Consider the following 25,170-nt stretch of genomic DNA (forward strand, 5'->3'; position numbering starts at 1 on the left):
AGTTACATTAGCTAACTTCCAATTCTCTGGTACCTGCCCACTATTCAAGGACTAACAAAAAATAGTACCAAGTACCTCGTATATACAATCTTTAACCTCCTTCAAACCCTTAGGGAAATATTATCTGGCCCAGGAGCCGTATCGTTTTTTAAACTTCCCAATTTTTTCTTTACCAATTACAATGAATATAAGCAGAAAGAATGTACTTTATAAATTTAATATAATATATAGCATATTTTTGTCTGAAATTATGATGCTGGTTGTTTTATGAAGCAACACTGTCTGTTTTGTTTTTGAACATGTGCATGCATATGCGTGTGTGTCTTGAATTTGAAAGAATGAAATTTCTTTTTTCACAATAAGTCACATTCCCATATGATGGTAAGAAGTAACTGCTACTTGCCAATTTAGTAGTGATACTTATATGATGTTACATTACAATAAGACTGCTAATATACATCATATTCTTAGGCTTGCCCAGTATGGATTTTCCAAAAAGAAGTTTATATTAACATTTTATCTGTATTATTTGTTGTATGTTATAGCTTCTAATAAGGCTTTTGTTCAATACAAGAGCTCGTTAGGCCAGCTACGTTATAACATACCTAAATGACTGTTGCAAAGTCAAAGATTAAATGCTATTTATATGATATAAAGCTTTGTCCTATAGAACTGCAGTAAATCATATTCATTAGTTGTTTCAGATGGTATATTTTTTAATGTTCAATTGGAAATTAATATTATTAATGAATCTTTATTTCATCATCATTTGTAGAATGTCTACCTTGATAGTGCTACTGGATGGTGTGGGCAAAAAGAACCTTTTACTTACGTCACTGTTGATTTAGGAAAAATTTACCGTATAACATCTATACTAGTCAAAGGCATTGTTACCAATGACGTTGTTGGCCGACCAACTGAACTGCGTTTCTTTTACAAAGTGCAAGAGTCTGAAAATTTTATTGTCTACTTTCCAGTAAGTTATAAATTTTAAAAAAATTTGGAAGGAATGTAAGTTCTGTACAAAATAAAAGCTAGTGTTATGAAATATAAGTACATTTGTTGCCCAAATTGTTAAAATCGTAAACATTATGCTAAGTATTATTGATGTTACCTTTTTATATAATACACATCTTAGAATTAAAGTTCTTTCATAAAAACACACTAATTTGTTTGCTAATGAAAAGGTATTTATCTACATATATTTCACAAAAATAATTGTAAATATTTTGATATTTTTTTTTGTTTCTATATTTTATAGCGTAGGAATACTCTTCTCATGTTGAAACAGTTTCTTGCTAAAATTAATTTTTTTTACTGTGCCTAGTTCAAGCTAAGATTCCTGACAAGTTTTTGCTAGTTACTTATCTAAAATGTTTACTTCCAATAATGCAAAAAATTATAAAAAGTAGAATGGAGAAATATCATTATGAATTTAAATTTCAAAAAATATTTTAAATAACTTATAAACATATTTAACCTTTGTTTCTTTATTTAGTAAGTTTCTTTTATTGTACGTAACTACAATAGATTCTTCTATGCTCAGTAATTTGTTGTTTTAACTTTTTGTTTTCTTATAAATTTATAAACTTTGCAGGTTGATTTTCAACTAATGTTTTTTTTTTATTTTTTGTTTGTTAGAATTTCAATATAACAAGTAAAAATCCAGAGAATTATGGAGAACTGGCTGTTAGTCATTTACCACTGAGTGTTAGAGCTCGTTATGTAATACTAGGGATTGTTTCTTACCATAAAAATCCATGTTTGAAGTTTGACCTAATGGGATGTGAAGACACAAATGAGGAAGTATTGCTGGGCTATGATCATGGGTATCCACTTTGTGTTGGTAAGAATTAATTTCTTTATTGTATACTTTATTAAGTTTGTAATTATTTAATAAAAAACAATCATGACAACCTTCTGAAATGTAAATTCCATGAGTATAGGCGCTTCATGACTTGTATTTTGAAAATTAGTTCAAATGCTAAAAATCAATGACAGGAAAAGTGAAAAAATTGACCTTGAAAACTATAAAGATAAAGAAATTTTACAGTAGGCAAAATATCAACCAAAAAAAGAAAAGCATTTTTACCTGTTAATGTTGCTCAAAAATGAACACTTACGATTGGTTCAAAATTATATATTAACAAGAATATTCAACATTTATCCAAAATAGCTATACTTAAAACAAAATATTTTCTTGCTTTGACTCGTAATTATGTCATAGCAAGATTTATTATTTAACCTTAGATAGAGCTAGGCATGTGTTTCTTACTTCCAATAATGCAAAAAATTATAAAATTGGGGTTGTGGTAGTTAGATCCCATTATTTGATTAGTGTAGCCCAAGAGTTTACCATGGTTGGCATTCAGTAGCTGTTGTCTTCCTTCTATTCCATTAGTTCAAAATTAGAGAAGACTAGGACAGATAGACCTTGTGTAGGTTTGCTAAAATATATGAAACAAATACATTAATCTTAAATAAATTTTGTGGGGGGAAAATATTGTGATTCAGTTATAATTGACTTTTATAATGTAACCTTGAATTTTTTTTTCTGCTGTTGGATTCTGAAAATAAGACTTTCTTATGTATTTTTATACATATAAAAGTTAAGGTATTAAGAATTTTATGAGTTGGTATTTTATATTTTCTTCTTTTCTTGAAATTATACTTGATATATTTAAAAAGAAATTTAATTTAATAATATTTATTTCTTTACAGATAAGGAGCCACCACGGTTTACTAACTGTCCTACAAATCCAATTGTTGTATCTAGATCTCTAACTGGTTTACAGCCTGTTAATTACACTATTCCTATTGCTGTGGACAATTCTGGCCACATTGCCCGAATTGAAGTAAACCCTGTAGGCTTTAAACCACCTATTATGACATTTAAAGACACAACTATACAGTACACAGCTTATGACTTTAATGGAAACGTTGCTTTTTGCAGTGTTAATATCACAGTACCTGGTAAGTAAGTTAGGTATTTCTGATAACATGGAAGAGAGTTTTGGAGAAGTAGATATGTGCAATTTAAATTAAATCTATGCTATTAGAAAATGTTTAGTGTTTAATTGAAATAAACTTTATTTCCATTGTCAAATCCATCTGTCTTTCTATGGGAATAACATTTATGTATAAATCAAATTTTTATGTTAATCATTGAAAGATATTTTATTTCTTTACGTTTTGCTGTAACATCTTTTTTTTTTTATCAGTATTAACAGTTATTATAGTGAAAGTGGGATTTTAATTTTTTTTGGTTTCATCTGTGTGTTTCAGATAATACACCACCTAAACTGAAGTGCCCACAATCCTATGTTGTGGAATTAATAGAAAAGCAAGACAGCTATAAGGTGAACTTTAATGAAACCAGACAGCTTATTAATACCACTGATAAATCGGGGCCTGTTTCAATCAACCTTTCACCAGATTCAGCTGATATACCTATTGGAAGTTACAGAAATGTCACTGTGACTGCTACTGATAGGTTTGGAAATCAAGCCACATGTCACTTTCAAGTTTCTGTACAGGCTTCTGCCTGTGTTTCCTGGTCACTTCTACCTCCATCTAATGGCGTTGTAAATTGTTTGCCAAATGAAGCTAACAATGGCTTTGGTTGTGTGGCTACGTGCAATGAGGGATTCAGATTTACAGATGGAGATCAAGCAAAGACATACGAATGTGCTAACAAACAGCACTGGAGTCCCAGTAGTATCATTCCTGATTGTGTTCCTGAAGGTAAGTGGTACATAATTTTACATACATAATAGTGTTAATATCTTTGTCTAATATATGCAAAGTTTGCTTTTATATATGTGCATATTTTTTTAAGTATTAGCTTTACCTTCTACATGTTTTATGCATCACTTTTGTATAGTTTTATGTCAAAATATTTAATTGCATTCCAATAGATATTGACCAGGCTTTCTACGATGTGGTTGCTGAAGTTAACTATCGACCAGGAGGTGCAATATCCCAGCGTTGTCTTAGCCAGTATGTTAGTTATGTGTCTACCTACTATACTTCTTTGAACCAAGCTCTTTCTCAACGCTGTTCTGCCATCAATGTTCAAATGAATATTTCCTTCCAAAATACTACAATACAGACCAAAACTGAAAATCAGGTGAGAATAAAAAGACAGGAAGGATCTCTCATACTTGTTCGTGTTACTTAAATTTTTGTTTGTTTGTTTCTGGTAATAAGTACTCTATGTAAAAATTATATAAATATTAGTGAATATTTAGTACAACTTCTTAGTCTATAAACATTCTTTGTATGTATTAAGAATTAATATTTCACAGTTTCTATTTTATATTATCACTTTTTTTTTATGTAAACAAAACTCGTTCATTTTTTTGTCTTCTACAGCTTGCTATAACCTACACATTAAGGATTGATCCTATGGTCCACCAATCACTTCTCTATAATCTCTGTGGCTCTACGCTAGGACTTATTTTTGACTTGAGTGTTCCCAGTACTTCAACAGTCATTGAGTCAATCCTTACCATTAATGCTCAGAGTGTTGGTGGACAGTGTCCTGGTCTCCAGGCAACTCAGTCTACTGTGACACAAGGCTTTTTATGTGATAAAGGTGAAGTGCTGAATGATGGCAAAGATGGAAAAATCCCACGTTGTTGTAAGTAAAAAATAGAATATCTCTCTTTTTACTATATATTATTTTACTAAGTATGGTAGTAACAGCCTTTTTTATTAGTAAAATAAAACCACAACTAACCAGAATAAAATTTGTTCTATATAGCCAATTTTATTGCCCTTATAATTGGAAAATTTAATTTCCTTTCTTTGCACAAATGAACTGTAGATAGGTGGGGAAAATATTGCATCTCACAGTTTTGGATTAAAAAAGACCATTTACTACAATAAGTACATGCAAAGCCTTATCCTATAATATTATGATTTAATTTTCAGTGCATATAAAGTGAAAGAACAGCAAAACTTTTTGAAAGCTTGGAATTTCTAAAATTGAGTTATCTTTTATGACACATCAAAAAATATACAAATTAAAATAAAAAATATAATTTGTGTTAAAATTAATAAGTATGAAAGAAATACATTAGCCTAACAAAATCAGTAGAAAAAGAATTAGGAAGGAAACTAAAAGAATTTAAAAATGAGTTTAAAAGTTATTAAAACTTCAGTAGTAAATTATAAAAGATATCAAACTACATCAGTGGAAAACAAATTCGGGTTTTTGCTCAATAACATATACTTTCTATACACATACATAAGACCATAAATAAATAATATATATATATGTATTCAAGTACATCTTAAAATGTAACTGGTAATCAGTTCTTGATAGTATATATTCCTATTATTAGTACATTGTCCTGCTGGAACTTATGCTTCTGATAAAATGTGCAAGTTCTGTCCAAGAGGCTATTACCAAGATATCACACGTCAAAGTAGCTGTAAGCAGTGTCCTGATGGAACATACACCCAAACAGAAGGAAGCAAAAGTCTCACTGATTGTGTTTGTAAGTTGTTCTCCTTTTTATTATTAATTATGTCAAAAATTTAAATTGTTTACTGCAACTTTATTTCTTTTTCTATGTGAACACAGGTTTCATAGTTAGTCCCTAAAGTTCTTAACTTATAAAAGGTTTCCAAAAAATCCCTTTTTTCAAAGAAATGGTTTCTAAAGTTTCTATTTAAAAAAACATGGGGGAATCCTCAATAGTCGCAGCTGTAATTAGATCTCAAAACAGTCGAGAGATAGAGCTACGAGCTAAAAGTTTGTACTTGAAAAAAAAAACCCAGAGCCATTCTAGGAGCTGCTATGCCACATCTAATAAAAGGTCCCTAAATTTAATTCCTTAAAGTTCTTAACTTTTTAAATGTTAGCTTCTTCAGAAAATTTGTCAGGTTTACCCAATCCAGAGTCAAGACTGAAGAATAATTCCAGAAAATTACTTACTGTTTTGAGATTATAATGTATAATGTTGTAAAAAATAAAAATTCTTCGGCGGCTTTCACTTTACCCATCTTTTGAATGGAGATTTTTTATAAGATAATAAATTTCATATCAAAAGTTGTTTACAATGTCCATTTAACTATCACAAAGTTGTTAATTTGGTTCTTTAGTTCCAAGTACTTACATGCTTATTGCTACAAGCACTGTAAACATCATTCAACATAATTACCTCTAAAGTGATAAAGCATTATGTTTAATTAATTTGATTTCTCTTTATTCACACCATATTTATGCCTATCATGATAGTGATTCTTGAAAATAAAGAATGTAATTGATCAAATATGTTAAAATACTTTGTAAAAAACTTTGCATACATAATAGGTCATGGTGAAAGAAATTATATAACCACTAGGTTTCCTAAGATACATTATACTCCTCCTTTTAAGGGGTTATATTTCAGTGTTTCGTGTATTTTTTCTTTCATTAGTTTATATTACCTGTTATTAAGTTTTTTTTCACAGTTGTCAAAAGTTGGGTACACTTTTAATAACAGCAGGCATTCTGGTATAAAGGTATTAATATAAATATGTAAATTCACAGATTAATGTCTTGGGTGAATTTGAAATATGTTGGTAACAAAGGAAAATGCAGGATTGTATTTTGTTTTATTTTTAACTTTGAGCTCAAAGCTATGATAATTACTGTTAAGACATTAATGATTTCAGATTGCCTAAGAAATTATAATCTTAGCCCAGTAACAGGCACTAGTAGTTTTTTCAGTTTCAGTAATGTCTTGTTTTCACTAGCAATAACTCTTTCAGCTGTTACATTTGTTGTACAGACTAATCAATGCATTTGAGCAAAGAATACTTCTATGGTAGATAATTTTTGTAAACACTTAGTTATCAGTGACAAAATTTAATTAAAACTTGCAAAAACAAGTTATATGCTGCTAAACTGTAGTCACGAAAATTGTTCTAACATTTTTGGAATTCTGGTTAACTTTGGATCTCAATACATCACAATAGTAAAACTGAGCTAAAGAAAATACACTAAAGAATGTTCAGATTTTGAATTATGCACCATGACAGATTAGTTAAAAATGAATTACTGTTTAATATAATATGACTTATAATGTAAACCAGTCAGAGGATAAAATACTAATAAGGAAGTGATTAACTCTTTCAGCTATATGTAAGAGAGAAAACAGAACATTTCTGATAGCAATGTTGTAGTTAAGATTTCATAAATAGATGCAGTCTTGTTGGAGTTATAAATCGGAAATGTACAAAGTGTAAGAAAAATATTATCTGTACCATTTAAAATGCTCAGACCTTAGACAGTAGTCAAATCTAGGTTAGGCTTGGCAAGCAGAAATCATCTTAAACCTTTGAACATTCCTCATGAACTTGATTTTACAAATTATTATAAGGTCCTGTAAGGCTCTAACTTGTAGCAAAAATATTGTTTTCATGCAGAAATATTTTTTTATTTAATTCTAATTTTAATTCTGTTTTGATTTTTTTTATAGCTGCCTGTGGTTTTGGATCTTACTCTCCAACTGGTCTTGTACCATGCCTACAGTGTCCAAGTAATACATTTGCTGGTCTTCCACCACCTGACGGGTTCACTGAATGTCAGCGTTGCCCTGGTAATACCTTCACATATTCTCCTGGGGCTGCTTCAAACACAGAATGTAAAGGTAATGTAGTAGGCAAACATATATTGTTATAAAACATCATTTTTGTATTTGTTCAGGAAACATTGATTAGCTGTTTTCAGAGTGTCATTTTCCCCCCTAAAATGACAAATTTGGTATTGATCTAAACATTACAGACATTGAGAAATATAAGAGAAGCATGTTTCAAACCTGTGACTGAGACTTAACAGTTTTGTAGAGACCTAACTAAAATTTTAAGTCTTGCAAAAGAAGCATGCAATTATTCTTTCATAAACCTATTATGTATGGATTCATATCCAAGCATCAAGGAACTAGCTTTGGTAGAGAGTAGGAGAATTTTATAAACTGATTGAAGAGAAGGAAGGATGTCTTTTATGAGTTTATGGAAATCTGTGATGTTATAAAAATACCAGATCAAGAGGTAGCCTTAAAGTAGTACCCACTCTACAAAAATATTGCTTGTAATAAAAGGTTTGTGGCTACTTGGTAAATATTTTTTTATGTCTAAGTTAGTATTTTATAGGTGAAGATGCTAAGTATCTGAATTACAGTGCCTTTATAATATGTTAGTGAGGAATTGTGCATTAAAATTAACCTGTTTAATTTACTTTTATTTTTGTGGTATGCAGTTATTGCATAGAGTATACATATATACTCTATAGGATAGTGTGATATCTGTATACCACAGTACTAAACTAAACAGGTTCTTTTCAAAGCATACATCTATAACATTTAATAGACTAGGTCATACTATTTCAGAACTAGATGATAACTCTGTCTTCAATTGGTAAGCATTATCTGCTGTTTCATAGAATAATTGTATCACACTTAATATTGCTTCATGTTACAGTTGTAAAGCAAAGTTACATCTGGGTTTTAGTGATTGGTCAGTTACAGATAGAGCATAGATTGTGAGAGCAGTTTTAGTGCTTTCAGGCAGACATGACACATTGTTGAGTCTTGTTCACTAGTTGTTGTTTACTAGTTATTGATTGTGTATTATTCGGTATTTTCTTTTAATTTCACCAGTAATTTCAGATTAAAAACCAGTTTATTGTATAATAGATGCACATGGCCATTTCACATGTTTGGAAAAGTTTGATAACTGATGTAGAAAATGCAAAAATGAGAAGCACAAAAATAATCAGTGCTTCTTTCACAGATGAAAATATAAAACTTTAACTCTGCTCACTTCTCTGGTCTCTGAAGGAAAAGCATGCTTGGACTTTTAAGGTTGTTCTAACATTTACAAAATATTTTACAGTTGTAATTTTACATTCACAGGAAAGTCAAACAAGTTGAATTTTTAGTCAAGTTTTATATCTGTAAATGAAACACCCAAAAAAAAAAAGGACATAAATGGTCTTTTTCTTAAAGAAAAAATGTGTTTCATCAGCATTTACATACTTGCATTTCAGCACGTTGTCCTTCTGGTTCTTACTCTGAAACTGGTCTTGAGCCGTGTTCTCTATGTCCAGCAAATTTTTATCAGCCAAATGAAGGTGAAACAACATGTTTGGAGTGTGATGCCAATCAGCAAACTGTGAAATCGGGTGCCTTGAGCAGAGAAGCTTGTGTTCCAGGTAGTTTATCTACATAGCTCAAAACTTTTTACATGTAAACTTTGAATTTGATTGTATGACAAGTGATAGTTCTTGAAATTATGATAGAAATTTGGAAATGTATTTATTTTTATTTTTGAAAAATTTTACAAAAGAAATTTGCTATTGTATAAGGATCATACATGGTTCAATTTACACTTTAAGAACAATTTTTTTTCTGGTTGAACATAATAAACCTCTTTATAATCAATAATAATAATAATAAAAACCTATGAGAAGAGTATTCAGATATTTTATTTTTTTTTGCAGTTTATCCAAACTTGTATACAGTTAGTATTGTGAATATTCTTTGACTATCAAGCTAGTGTAAAAAAGACCTTAGTTGCTCATAATTTTATATATATATAGGCTGTTACTTGAAGAGAGCCTTATCAGCTGTTTCTTTTATGTCTGTATTACCCCAGTGGACTACATATTACTGAAATCGTGAATTGATGGTTAAACAATAAAACAGTATTTAAAACTTAAAAATTGCATTTAATTATAATGTCTCAAATGTCCTTAAGAAGTTTTTGGAGATGGAATCTAAATTAAAATATGTAATATTATTTTTGAGTTAGTTACAAATGTATAGATATGAATTATTAAACCAATTGTAAAATAGACTTGGATTGTAGATATTGATGTATTACTTGATTTTCAAGAAAGTGAAGAAAGAAGATTTAAACATTTTTTATATTTTAACCCATTATTTAGTGTTATGCAACAATAATGTTTGTCAAAATGGAGGGATATGTCTTATCAAGAACCACCAGCAAACCTGCTACTGCCCAGCAGGCTTCAGTGGTCAGTTCTGTGAAGTGGACATGGATGAATGTAGTAGTGGACCTTGTTACAATGGTGGTACCTGCATTGATAGACCTCAGGGCTTTAGGTGTCAATGTCAACAAGGTTGGTAAAGTATTATTAGATTTTTTATTTAATTAAATCTTGACACAATTTTTAAAATCAAAACACACGCACAGTTAGTTAATGAATAAAGTGGAAATTAATGTTTCAGACAGTAATGGCTTTTTTAGAGTGTTTAAAAATCAGTTGATCACTGCTGAAACTTTAGAACCCTGCAGAATAGTAGATTGAATAATAGTGAAAAACAAAATTATCATGATATAAAGCAATCACTTTAAAAAGACCTTATCTTTATCTCTTGCTTTAGCTTAGACCGAAGCCAATTAAAAGGTGTGGTACTTTGCAAATCTAGCATATCCCAAAAGAGTGTGCCAAAAATAAACAAAATCACGCTTTTGACATATTTAACATTAATATATTTTACTGTTAACCTAACTGAAATCAAGATTATTAGTAATTGTGTGAAGATCTTTATTTCAGTTAGGTTGATGCATGTAAAATGTTTAGTTCACTATCTTGGACCTATGTGGTGTTTTTATTATGCATTTTTACAGTCAGAAAATTTGTAGTCCAATATTTTAGTTGTACTTTTTTATTGATTTATATTTCTAATAAGAATTTGTAATTTTATATGGAAGTAAAAGCAAAGTATGATATGAATTTACATCGGATAACCAAGTGAAAATTGGTGTTTATAATACCACAGACTAACGTTTTTAACTTTATTCATTTTTGTCAACAGGGTAATTCACAGGACTTTTTCTTTTAAGTCATTACAATCTGCCTTTATAGCTTGAAATTTATACACTGCTGTGTCAGAAATATCTAGGCATCCCTATCATGCTCTGTGAGTAAAAATATGCACACACTCAGCTATGTGGTACACTTTTTTGGAATTGTTGTGGCTTTTGAATAATTTCTGCTTATTGGGCATGGGTCTTAAACACTATGGTGATTATTTTTTCCAATGTATATTTTCTCACCTCAAATATGAACCTGAGACCTGTCTTATACCAGCCCATAGCTCCATCAACTGAGCTAAAGGTTAGTAGATGCTAGTAAGTCACTTTTTTAACAATTCAGACTACTACTTTCTTCCCCTCTCACAAACAAAACCCATTCTTGGGCCTTATCTGAGGGTTGGAAATGATCACCAGTTGGATACCAGTTTTTTCTTTTAGTACTTTCAGTTTTTATTATTTCCTTGGCTCTTGGTTAAACCTTAGACCCGTCACATGCCCGGTGAGTGCTCTACCAATTGTGCTAAAGGGTTAACCCACTAACACATTCTAATGAGTCACTTTTTCTTTCATAACTCAAACTACTACAACACGCATATCATCCATGTCAAGTTTTAAAGTAACAACATTAACATCTTAGTATCGTTCCAGATCATAGCCATATAAAGTAACAACATTAACATCTTAGTATCGTTCCAGATCATAGCCATATAAAGTAACAACATTAACATCTTAGTATCGTTCCAGATCATAGCCATATAAAAAATTGTTTTGAATCATCTGTAGTTGTTAATTCAAAAGCTTATAACACTATTTCGGTCATTATCAACTAGAAGCATTTGAAATAATTATAGAACAATTATTCATTTGAAAGGTAGTGTTCTGGAGTATTATGATAGTGATAACTGAATCCCACCCTCTATAACTACACATCCATTTGCTTTTAGCAAGGTATGGCTTATTTGATATGGAAGAATACATTAACATTAATATATTTCTGACTGAGTTAAAAAGAGTATTTGTGATATAGTTATAATGAAACACATGAAATGGTCTGAAACATAATTATTCTTAGTTACTCAAAACAAGATTCACTTTGCACATCCTACTAAATAGTATTGGAGTTCTGAGCCATAAAAGTCACCAACTTATTATTCTTACTAATTATATCTATAAATCAATGAAGAAAAGATTGCAATTAAAATATTTTGAGCTCAAGAGTTGACTTGATTGCCATTCACACCTGTTAGTAGTGATCCTAATTATTTTCAGTTAATACTCCTTCAAAACTTATAGTATTAATATATTGACCATTACTTGTAATTCAAAATCTTTTCAGAAGACTTGTAAAAGTACAAATTAATATATTTCATTGGAATATGCAGAACTTTCAAAATAATTAAAATATTTGCTGAATGTTTCTTTCAAATCCTAAGAAATACTTTAAAATATTTTATAAAATTATGATAATAATTACTCTTTATTCCAGAAGATAACTTTAAAAATTTTTATACCTTATATACAGGTTATTCTGGAAGGCAGTGTCAAGTTGAGCAAAATGAGTGTCGAAACACCACATGTCCAGAACGAGCCATGTGCCAGGACTTGCCAGGAAAGAACACATTTAAATGTCTGTGCCGATCAGGTTATGAAGGCCCTTCATGTAATGTAACAGTTAATCCTTGTGTTGCAAAAGGAAATCCATGCAATAATGGCGCCACTTGTGTCCCTCTCCAGCAAGGTCGCTTCAAGTGTGAATGTCCTCCTGGATGGACAGGCACATCCTGTGAACAGAATATTGGTAAAAAAAACTTTTTGTGTTAATAACCACAGTTTTCTTTTTAAGAGTTCAAATTGGTAGATAAAAATAGAAATGAAAAAGCTACTAGGCTAACATGAAAAGTAGTGTTTAAACAAGTTTCTTTTAAATGATCTTACTTTATAATACTCTGATCTTTATTACATTTATTGAATATTTTTATAATATCACTTGTTTAAAATACAAACTTTTCCAATGTTCAATTGGAATATAAGGCTGTTTTTGCATGCATAATTTTTGATAATTTTAATTACTTAAACCTTCAAAGTCAGGATTGTTAAGTGTTTGCATGCATGCATACTTATTTATGTACATAATATATGTATGAACCAAAGAATGTAGTTAAATTATGTATGTAAACAAGAAGCTGTAAAGTCAACAACACTGAATATCTATCATGTTTAAAGTAACAGCCACAGGTATTCAGTCATTTTCCACTTATTTCAGATGACTGTGCACAGAACCCATGTCTGCTTGGTGCTAATTGCACTGATCTAGTGAATGATTTCCACTGTGACTGCCCACCAGGATTTAATGGTAAACGGTGTCATCTGAAAAAAGACACGTGTACCAGTAAACCTTGCATCTATGGTGTCTGTGTTGATCGCTTAATCAATCATGAATGTATTTGTAATCCTGGCTGGACCGGTGAGAGCTGTAACATAGATATTGATGATTGTAGAAGCAATCCTTGCAGTAATGGAGGACAATGTGTTGACTTGGTTGATGGTTTCCTTTGTCAATGTGACACTGGCTTTACAGGTTCTAGATGTCAACATAAAATTGATGAATGTGAGTCATTACCATGCCAAAATGGTGGCACCTGTGTGGATCTTTTAAATGGATTTATCTGTCAGTGTCGACCCGGCTATGTGGGGCTACAGTGTGAAGCAGAAGTCGATGAATGTGTGAGCAGTCCTTGTAATCCAGCAGGAACTGATACTTGTATTGACTTGGACAACATGTTCCAATGTATCTGTAATCCAGGTTATACAGGTGAAAACTGTGAGGTAAATATAGATATTTCTTATCCATAAATGTAGTACATTTTCTAGTTAATGATTTTTTTCTTTCTTTCTTTTTTTATGCTCATGAGTTAATAATAATTCCAAAAACACTTAACACTAGCATTTAAGAAAAATAAAATTGCATATAAATAGTGTTTGAAGTAAAATAAAATCAGACCAAAAGCACTAACTTAAAAGAAATCACAATAACTTAGTCATTTTTACAACTTTTTTTATTAAGTTAGTGAAATTCCTTATTCTGAAATGCATATATGCAACTTGGATTTATAAAAACTTTTTTTTTCGTTATGTACATCTTTCAGACAGATTTCTGTACAAACAAAAGATCTTTCTAAATAAACATGTTCATGGTTTAATAATTTTTGTATTTGTTAATAGAGCTGGGCAATTAACTTGAGTAATCAATTGCCTATGACAATTGGTTAGTGTCATGTACACCAACTAATGTCATGGAAATAATCAACTAATCAAAATTAGTGTTTCCAATTATTAATTTAAACTCTACCTGATGATAGTTACATAAAATAAATGGTATGCTAAAATTTGTTCAGAGTACTAAACATTTCTTTAACAGACCAGTGATTTTGATGAGAATTTTGTTATCTGTTTCATAGGTTAATGAATTAATTATGTGAAGAATATTTTGTTTTGTAAACTTGTATTAATGACAGTATTTTGTTAATTTTGCTGAAGTAAAATGTAGTAGGAGATGCAAAAGGTAAATTTTCCAATTGCAAAAACAATGAGAAATTACAGCAACCAGTAGTTTCACAATACTTATTTTCATGTGACAGTATAAATATTTGTAATTTTGTTAGTTGGTGTGTTTTTTGTATAATTGATACATAAATGTTAGTACTGGGTAAAACTCCATAATTAAAGAATTGAAGAAAATAAAGACAATTGTATATATATTTTATAGATATTTCATTTATTATGCCCTTGGTTTCATCAGTAACTGATGTACCTGTTGATTCCTTTATTGATGAGACCATGGTCATAATAAAAGAATTGCTTGTGAAATGTACAATTGTTTTTGTTTTACTCAATTCTATAATATACTTTTTATTAATTTTTCAATTTAATTAATTGCTTTTTAACTTTTGAATGGTCTCTAAAGAAGAATGGAGGGAATCGTGCTGCTAAAGCCAGTTTAGCAATCAGCAGAGAAACACAGCATCCAGTTCTTGGTGGCTGGAGCTATGAATAAGTTCACCTTTGTAGGGCATTTAATTTTATATCAGAATATTAGGAAATAAGCTTAGGATATCTTTTAGCAGCAAAATCAACTCGTAATGTTATTAGTTTGGGAATGATGATAATTTATAAAACTACCTGAACTACATCCAAATATTATTTTTTTTTAATAATAATACATCAATACATTTGAGTGAGGTAATGGTACATTTTTTACCACATCCTGAAATATTACCTTCAATGCTAGCCACCTATATTTATATTAAAGTTACAATATATTCTTATTTATATTTAAGAACTTTTGTTACAGGTAAGTAGATTAATTGAAAGTGATCTGTTTCATCCTTATTTCATGGTAGATCAATATAAATGAATGTGCCAGCAGTCCTTGTCGAAATGATGGAATCTGTATAGATTCCGTGAATGGGTTTAAGTGTCAGTGTTCATCAGGCTGGTCAGGAGACAGATGTGAGATAGACATTGGAGGATGTGACATTCATCCATGTTTAAATGATGCCAGATGTATAGATCTCTTTCAAGATTACTTCTGTGTGTAAGTTGAATTTACATTTCTGTAATCCTAGATACACTGAATATGTGAACATAGTTGAATTACTTTCAAGTAATAGTGCTACATATTTGAATGATAATTCTCACATCTATGTAAATTGTTTGAAATTTACTCTTAACACATGTAATTAATACTAAATATTTCCCTAGTTTCATGTTCTTATTATCAAACCATGTCCAGTATGTTTTACTTAAAAAACACATTTTCTACAAAAAAAAATTAATAATAATAAATCCATATAGATGCAATATGTGAAATGTAATGTTAAAAAGAACATTATATTTATATTAATTTCTAATTAATGTCAGTTTTATTACAATATTAAAAGTTTTTTCTCGTCCATTATGTATATTTTAAAGTAAAAGATTAAAAACATTTGTTATATATGTTATTGTATTTAATTTTTTATTTAGATGTCCATCTGGAACTGATGGCAAACAATGCCAGACATCTCCTAATAGGTGTATTGGTAACCCATGCATGAATGATGGAATTTGTAAGGATTATGGAAGTGGACTTAACTGTTCCTGTCCAGCTAAATTTTCTGGAATTGGCTGTCAGTATGAATATAACGCCTGTGTTGACCATGTGTGCCAGAATGGTGCTTCGTGTGAAAATGTAGGGGAAGACTATAGGTGTATCTGTCCACCTGGCTTCACTGGACGTCACTGTAATGAAGACATTCCAGACTGTACCTCCACTTCTTGTTCTCCAACAGCAACTTGCATCGATTTGACTAATGGGTTCTACTGTAAATGTCCCTTTAACTTAACTGGTGAAGACTGCCGTAAAAGTAGGTGCTTTGTTGTAATTTTATTGAAATTGTTTTCTAATATAAACATTTTGTACTAGTTTGTAACCACTTCACTATTTGCAAAACTTATATTCTTGCTCTGCAAATTTGATTAAACAATTGAAAAGTATAAACCTCCCAACTACTGATCACATTGATCTTATCCTGGGCTTCTTTTTTCTGACATAATCTGTGTAACAGTACATTAAACATAAAACTGACACTGTTTTCAAAAGCTACTGATTTAGTATGTTTTCTCAATGAACAAACATTAGTAAATTGGAATTAAATCTTGAAAACGTGTTGCTTAAGGTTATCAGTGAACTGGTTACCAATACAGATGTATCCTGACATTTTATTTAGTACCTGCTATGTGTCCTAAAATATGGAGTATAAACTCGTAGATATTATCACAGCTTTAATTTTTCTCTTTGAAATTGGTTAGTTTTACTTGGAGAATGTTTTAACATGTGGAAAGGTATTGGTATTCAGAGGAATTTAAATCTTCACAATATTGGAAGATAAATGCAATAAAATATAATCACTGTAAAAATACAACATTAAAATAAAAACAAGTTTATTTTATCTAGCAACATCTGGAGCAACTGATCTTCGTCAGGCTTAACTTTCTTTATTTTAAGGTCTTATACATGTTCCATTTATATCATTAAGTTTAGTGCAAATGATAACAATACTAGTTAGTTGAATTCATTGAATCTTTTATTTATTGTTATTTTATTAAACACTATCTAAAAATTGAATAAAAATGCTGTAGGCTTTGTGATTTAAGTATTTATCTCAGAAGATAACGCTGGTCCTAAAATTATTTTCAGGAAAAAAAAAACTGAAAAGGTAATTGTTGGATAGTTTCATGAACAAATTGTTAAGTGCTTAGTGTTAATCGTCTGGCTTAAATTAAGGACATTCAGATATATTTTCTTACTATAAAATAAATTGTTGTACATCTTTACAGGGGCGTTTTTTTATTTAATTATACATGCATGAGGCAATATTCATAAAGCTGGAAAGTAATTTTTGATAATTCTTAATTTATACCATTGTTACTATATTCTTTAAGTAAACATTTTAACCCCAACTAATGGATGTACTTAATCACTGCTGTTTCACATCATTCTCTTTTAATCTTTTTTTTAAGCAATCAACATTGACTATGATCTGTACATAAATGATGATAGCCGGTCATCCAGTGTAGCTCTGGCTACTCCCTTTGAATTAGGCTCCAACAGCTTAACTGTAGCTTTTTGGGTTCAGTACAACAAGCCAGAAGACTTAGGAACAGTTTTTACACTCTACAGCGTTGCGTAAGTAGTTTAAAAAATCTTCTGAAGATATTTTACCTCATTATTGCTAGATTGTTTTATCAATCCTCAGAGCAGTTTATAGTGAAATTGTTATTTGTATATCTTTACATTTTTAGTTTGAATGTTGAAGTGTTAAGAGTTATCAGTAATGTTTAATAAATGTACATTTTTATGCTCTTTTCATTTAATACCAACAGTCTTTCAAATAACTTTCTATTTTATTTACTGAATTAATTAGTGTTGGTGTATGATGTATAACTTGTATTATTTTTTAAGTAATTTGATAATGCTTGTAAATTTTTAAAAATTAATAAGTATTAGAAAATAAACTTATTAAAACCATAAAAAAACAGGATCCAACATGCTTATAATTCAACTTTGCAACAAGTTACTTCAAATTAAGTACATTGAACTTACTTTTTTCTTTATTTCATGAGATTTAAAAGTATCTTAAAATGTATTTGCTAAAACGTTATTGTTCATTTTGCTTAACAGACTGGTGGAGTCTATCACTGTTAATTAGGTATGAATAAGTCACTGCAGGTTAAAGGAAGTTTCTTTATCTGGAAGACTTACCCCTGTTTTCTTATTTTTTCAGCTCTCCTCATCTTCCAGTTGATAAGAAGGTTCTAATTCAGGTTGATGAGTCAGGGGTATTTGTTTCTCTCTTCCCTAATATGAACACCAGTGTGTTCATTCCTTATTTGAAGAATGTACCAATCAATGATGGTCAGTGGCATCACATAGTGTTGATTTGGGATGGCAAGAAAAAGACAGTAACTCTCATTACTGACACAGCTGTAGCTCAATCAGTTCCAGAATATATTAATGACAAACTTCTTAGGAATGTCACTCTGCCTCAATAGTAAGTTTAACAAATTCATATTTTATTTCCAAGTACAAAGACTTGCTAGTGTAAACAGTTAAGAATTAAAGTACAGTCGCCTCTTCCCAAATCTGGCAAACTTGGGTCTTGCTGGATCTTGGAGTTTGCCATATTTCAGGTGGTCATATTTATAGTCATACATAAATTTAAAAGTAAATTAAGAATACTGCATTTTATTGTACATAGTACTCTACAGTGTATTCTACATCAAGAGAAAGATAATATGCATGGGAAAATACTTTATTGTACAGTATTTATTATTATTTCTTAAAAACCTGCAGACCAATCTGAAAAGAGAAAATTACATTTGTTGGACACTACTGTACTTCATTGAACAGTATTTTACTGTAAAAGTAATATCTGTTCATTTTCCTAAAGATAGCCAAAAAATGGGTGGTGCCGAATAACACATTTTTGGATCTGGGAGGTTTGATTATAGTTCGTATCATACATTTTTCTGATATCAATGTAGGGTATATGTTTGTTCTTAAATTTCTTTTTCTTAAGAGGTGAAAAACAGACACCAGATGGATTTAAACCCACAGCTCTGTTTGAAAGGCAAAATCTTTAACTAAATAAGCAAATGCATCTTGATTGTGAGAAGTTTTAGTTTTCATTTCACTGATGGTGTTTAGCAGGACTCTTGAGCTATGCAAAGTCCACAATCCATTTCTTGTTACTTAGTAGTATTTACAATTGCATATAGGAATAATACTCAAAGGCAGAAACAATAACATTTTCAATCGCATGAAATTGTTTATTTAAAATGCTCCTGAATTCATAAGTTTAGACATTGGTGGGATTTATAATGCATAGTTACCAAAAACCTATACCACAAAACCATTTCATATGAGGAAATATTTCATTCAACACTGTACTGGTAAAGTTTTAATAATAAAACTAAGACGGTCTGTGTAAAAATTTATTAATAACACATTTTTACATATTCTACAATAATTCCTGTATGCTGATTCAAAAATGATATCCATTTTTCTCCATCACCTACAGATTTTTCACAAAATGTCATATGTACTTTTACATAAGTAAATCATTTTCATTGAAATTGGGTCACATTTTGTTATGCTTAAAATGTTGGCAACTGCTGGCTATAGATTTCTCTAGAAAATTCACAATGTGAGTCTTATTGATCGTTCTAGAACCCAAATATAACAAACATAATAATAAAATATGTTCATTCTGACAAATGAAATAATAATTTGATCTAAGTAAGAGTTTTTTTATTCCTGATTTGTAAAAACAAATCCTTACATGATAGAAAGAAAAAACGAATATTATTTTTCAAAATCTACATAGCTGAATTATGGAAGTTTAAATTTGCAGGCCTCTGTAGTTGAAGTTGAATATTGAAATATGAACTTATGAAGGTCATTACATAGAAGTAATGATTTCAGATCAGTCTTTCTCTGTTGGTTTTGAATTTTTTGTGTATAATAGAAATAGATTATTGCACTAAAAGAACCTAGAATACTAACAAGATTTTATTGTGAAATGAACTTGAATTTTTGTACTATTCATAAGTTTATGTTTTACAAAAACCTTAATGGTAACTATTTTTCACTGAGATTTGTTAAAATTGAACATTTTTGTTACTAGTGGCTGGATTACTCTTGGTGCACCCATGAATGAGAAGAATAAGGCAATAGTGCAGAAGGGATTCCATGGTCGCATTAGTCGTGTAAACATCTGGGGTAGACCTTTGGACATGACATCAGAAATACCTTCTCAGTTCCGTAGCTGCAAGAATGCTGCTGTAATTTTTGATGGATTGCATTTAAGATGGACTGGCTATGACTGGTATAGAATTTATCTATTTCTTTAACACACAACCTTATCCCTGTTTTTAACAAGTTCAAGGTTGAAGTTGCTAAGTAACTACCTAAAACTAGTACAATTCTATGAGATGTTCAGAAAACATTTTCACAGTTAAAAGCAGCATGAACAATTAATTTTAAATCGTATGATGTGAGGAGTCTTTAATGATTAATCTTTATCCATAAACCAACCCATTGGAAGTATATTACTCATTCTGACAAAAATGTGGACTGAACATTTGATTTAGAAATGGAAGTTATTAAGCACTACCTATTTAGGTTGTAAAAATACTTTTATTTTAAATGTTTATGTATCTTAAGATCTGTTAACTTGTTCCAATCGTAATTAGTGTTAGCAAAAATATATTTAGTATATACATGTATATTAAATAAATTTAATTTTTTCCTACAAATAACAGTTCAAGTAAAACATGTACTTATTTTTTGATCTGCTTAATTATTAGTTGAGATTATAAGGCATCTCAATATTTAAAACTTTATAACTGCTAAAATGTGCAATTTGGATTATCACTTAGCATTTTCTATTTGTTAAAAGAAAGATAGTTTTGATTAGAAACAGTAACAAGTGAACATTTTTGTCATAAGGTTTAATTTTCTAGAGAATGTGTGATTACATAATGTAACAATGTGGAAATTGATAAATATAAATGTAATTTTGTTTTAGTCCTTGTAACTATACGTACTCATTAACTTTTCTTATGTCAGGGTGGATGGAACAGTTGAAAGAGAGGAACCAGGCATGTGTGGAGAGAGGATCTGCCCCACTGGTTTGGGTGGAAAAAGCTGTCATGTGATAGAAAAAGATAAGGTGCCACCAGTTGTAACTTACTGTCCACCAGATATGTGGGTGATCACGCAGAATATGACAGCAGTAATCAATTGGAAGGTTCCTCAATTCTCGGACAACCTTCACTCTATCAGAGTGATAGAGCATAATGGGTTACAGCCTGGTAAGTAAAATTCGATGTTCATAAAATACAACTGATATAAAAGGCATTATCTATTGGTATACCTTATTTCAAATTCTTTTTACTTTTATTGTATTGTAGGTTTTTAAAACTTTTTCATGGTATTAGAAAATAAGTTATTGAGTTTAAAAAAAGGAAAAGTGGTGATAAGTGCAAATTTAAATCTTCCTTTCCATTTTTGTATTTTGTATTTCATTTTATATAATACACTGTACTTTCTAATCTCAATACTTTAAAAACTTTTAGGGCAAACACTTTTGCGTGGAGTTTATAACTTGGCATATGTGGCTACTGACGAAGCTGGTAATACAGCCCAGTGTGACTTTCATATTCATGTCCTTAGTAAGTATGAGCTGTACTCAGTACTTGTAAATTAAAATTCAGATGCTTGTCTAAAAAAATGGAAACTTGTATAATTTTTTTTTGTCTTGTCGTATATATATATACACACACCTAGGTAGGTAGAAAAATGTGATGGTGATAAAATATAGAAATTAAATATTTGAAGATAAATCACCATTAAAAACTATGGTATTAATTTATTTTCTTGGCGACGTTTCAGCAAATGCTCTTTTTCAAGCCAGAAAGAAGCCTATATATGTGTGTGTGTGTGTGCACGCATTTCTTTTAATGTATAGAGAATTTCTTTTTTGATCATTTATAAAGTTAAACATGACTTATTTTTATTGAGAGCTTTGGAAAACGTTTTTCTGAGGTAAAAATTAATTGAAAATTTTAAACTCTCTAAACAGTATTTGATAGTTTTGGTGGAATCTTTAATATGCTTCATTAGATGATTTAAATGAACATAAGTGGGTTTTGTTGAAAATAATGATAAAAAGGTATGTAATTAAGTTCAACAGTGTTAGTTAAAAAGTTGCTTGAGTCTCAAAAATGTAATTGTTAGGTAGTATACTTAGTGTCTTACCATAACATGTGTCAGTTGTGTTAATTTTCATTATTGTTTGTTTGTTTCTTTGAGATATGTTAATTTTTTTTTCTTTTATTTACGTGTGACATTTTGATAGATGGCTATTTCAAGGGCTCAATGTATCAAACTAATTACTGCCTGTTGTTTAAATGACTGTGAATTACTTTATTTATACATTGATAGTCTGTGATGGTGTGAGCCATTGAAAAACAAAAACACAAATACTAAAATGTTGAGTTTAAATATATTTTCTTTCCTAGTATTGTTTTACTCATTGTATCAATATCTGGTTTTCAACTTTCAATCTGCTCTGCAAACTCTTAAAACTGGTAATAATTACTTTAGAATAATAAAAGTATTATTTATATTAAAAAAACTTCCATGCTGATAATAGTTTATTTCTATAATTTGTGGCTATTAGGATGAATGAATTTTTGGATGAATTAAGATGTGAATCACTTCTTAACTTCTGCCACATAGGTGAATTCTGTCCAGTTCCTCTACCTCCAGTCGGTGGTCAGCGTCATTGTTCTGACTGGGGACCTAATGGCAGCTTTAAAGCATGTAAGATTTCCTGTGATGAGGGACTAGAGTTTTCTCAGCCGGTGGCAGACTTTTATACTTGTGGTGCAGAAGGATTCTGGAGACCAACCTCTGACCTTGGCACCCATTTCATTTTCCCAGCTTGTGCACGTAAGTGTATTTCAGAAAATGGTTTTATAAAGCTATTGAAGGTCCATCTGAAATAATAGCCATGATAGATACGTAGCATAAATGGTTAATGATATGAATCTTGAGTATTTACCCATTAAAGAAGATTGAAATGTATAAATACATTATATGTATGATTGTTTTTTTTATATAGCTTTCACTATGCTTCAGAAATTTCTTCAGTTATAACATATTTCTTAGATTATTCATTTATTCATCTTTGAACATTTGATAAGTTACAACTTGCTCATGAAACTGTTTTCAATTTCATTATTATGGTAATTTAGCAAAGATGTTGCCTTTCCTAATTTACAACTGCTTTAACTCTCACTATTTATCTTTTGAACAACATCTGTTGATAAACACTCAAGACAGACTGATTTAAAAGTGAACTTAATGATATAAACCATACAGCAAAAAGTCCAGCCCAAAGAATCTTCAGAGTAGCCCTAACCTTCCCAACAACTGTGGTATGCTCGGAGTCTGGAAAGAAAATCTTGCGAGGTCGGGTAATTGATAGCTTGCTTCAGATGAATCGAGACTGGCATGTGTGTACTGATGCCTCACCAGGAGTCTGCAGCAACTTGATGGTCAATGTTGTATGTAATAAACGTGGAAGAGTTTCCAGGCAGATTAATGATGACGAAATTTATATAGTTGAAATTGCTTTCCCAGCTGAAAAGTAAGTTGAGTACAATATTGTGTTCATATGTTTCGACAAGTTGCTTCTTGAAGAGTTTAGTTTTATATTTTTCCACTGTAGATTACTAATCTTTTATATAGATTTTATTGTATATATATTGAATATTTTAAATGTATTTAAGAATATTTTTCACATTTGATCAGTGCCTTCAATTAATTCAGCTACCAATTTCACAACAGATAATTCTTATCACGTATCTTGAAAATTTGCTTTTTTTGACATTTGTAACCAAAGTCTTATTATTTCTGATCTCCATGTGCAGTAAAAGTACCAAACCTAATATACCAATGATCATTTGCACCCAGATGTCCTGTTGCTCTCAACCATTGGTATTTTATATAATAGCATTGTTTCAAGAAAGTTCCCTGACCAAATGGTGAAGAAAAACCATCTTGAATGGTCTCTTAAAAAACCTATCTCCATCGTGGTCTGATGGTAACGTTTTCCACTCTATATGCCTGAAATTGAAATCTCATGTAATTATAATCACAATAACAGCTGAAATCTTTATCTTACTGTAGAGTTTCTCATTAATTTTATCAGTTTCCAACTAAAAGCCTTCTCCCCCTGTATCTGCTAACAGAAACCAAAATAAAGTCAACCTCCTTGCTATTAGTTTTAATATCCTCAAGTTAAACAGGATGTATTTCAAATTTTTTATATAAGCTGCTCCTCTGACTCTCTTTAGTTTCCTCATCCTATTAAATAGCTTATAACCCTGTATTTCAAAGAAATTTCTGTTATCAAAATTTCCTACATTTAACCATGTTTCAGTTATTTCCATTACATCAAAATCTTCTTTTCTGCCTAGTGCTTTACACTTTTCTATTTTATTTCTTATACTTCTGGCATTACATTAATAACAGTTTAGCCTATCTTAAAACTACTTCTGTACTTTGTTCCTACACTGTACTTTTTTCTGCATCATATTTTTTCTTCATTTTGTCTATTCTGGCCCTCATTCCTGTGCACTTACTGTTGAGTTAGTAGCCTTATGTCTTCCTTCATGCCTGGAGATGTTAGTTATAGGGTGTACCTATATTCATTTGTACCATGAGAAGATCCTTCCAGAGGTCAATGCAATCAGTGTTTTTACAAGAAAATTATTAGGTTGGTGCTGCCAACTGTCTGGGGATAGTTTGAGTCTCCTTCCTTTGAGTCATAGTTAGTTCTACAATTTACCCATGCTTGACTGAATTTATTCACTTTGACATACAAAGCACTGCATAGAAATCACACCTAAAATTTTCCAAGAAAAAAGGCAATTTGAATGTTGCAACTACAACTTGAAGAGAGTTCAAACTATGAAGACAAACTTTTTGCAGCACTGTCTAATTCAGAAAAGTAAAATAGTATTACTAATTTTATGAAGTCATTGAGGAAGTTAATTTATAGACCAGTTTATTTCAAATTTAACTTCTTGTTTATTATGAGGAGTAATTAGGGTAAATATCCATCTTGGAATGTTTTGAAGTATAATATTGTTACGTCTCCGTTTGTTAATTGATTTTTTCGTAACTTCGTTCCGAGGAAATTTTAACGACACAAGTCTTTA

The 25,170-nt window shown here is 30.4% G+C and overlaps 1 protein-coding gene across 1 annotated transcript in view; it reads left to right on the forward strand.

Annotated features, from left to right (window-relative positions):
* LOC106465521 overlaps positions 1-25,170 on the forward strand; it is a 77,923-nt gene that overhangs the window by 42,788 nt on the left and 9,965 nt on the right. The window contains exons 26-46 of the mRNA XM_013925782.2: positions 776-976; positions 1,642-1,846; positions 2,722-2,973; positions 3,286-3,744; positions 3,918-4,129; positions 4,375-4,642; positions 5,349-5,504; positions 7,473-7,643; positions 9,041-9,205; positions 9,941-10,135; positions 12,359-12,634; positions 13,100-13,662; positions 15,237-15,430; positions 15,862-16,241; positions 17,398-17,563; positions 18,162-18,428; positions 20,064-20,264; positions 21,008-21,252; positions 21,517-21,612; positions 22,682-22,894; positions 23,327-23,594. Of these exons, the coding sequence (XP_013781236.1) occupies positions 776-976; positions 1,642-1,846; positions 2,722-2,973; positions 3,286-3,744; positions 3,918-4,129; positions 4,375-4,642; positions 5,349-5,504; positions 7,473-7,643; positions 9,041-9,205; positions 9,941-10,135; positions 12,359-12,634; positions 13,100-13,662; positions 15,237-15,430; positions 15,862-16,241; positions 17,398-17,563; positions 18,162-18,428; positions 20,064-20,264; positions 21,008-21,252; positions 21,517-21,612; positions 22,682-22,894; positions 23,327-23,594 (5,153 nt within the window). The remainder of the gene's footprint in view (positions 1-775; positions 977-1,641; positions 1,847-2,721; positions 2,974-3,285; positions 3,745-3,917; positions 4,130-4,374; positions 4,643-5,348; positions 5,505-7,472; positions 7,644-9,040; positions 9,206-9,940; positions 10,136-12,358; positions 12,635-13,099; positions 13,663-15,236; positions 15,431-15,861; positions 16,242-17,397; positions 17,564-18,161; positions 18,429-20,063; positions 20,265-21,007; positions 21,253-21,516; positions 21,613-22,681; positions 22,895-23,326; positions 23,595-25,170) is intronic.

Source organism: Limulus polyphemus, unplaced genomic scaffold (assembly GCF_000517525.1).
Source record: "Limulus polyphemus unplaced genomic scaffold, Limulus_polyphemus-2.1.2 Scaffold1, whole genome shotgun sequence".
NCBI lineage: Eukaryota > Metazoa > Arthropoda > Merostomata > Xiphosura > Limulidae > Limulus > Limulus polyphemus.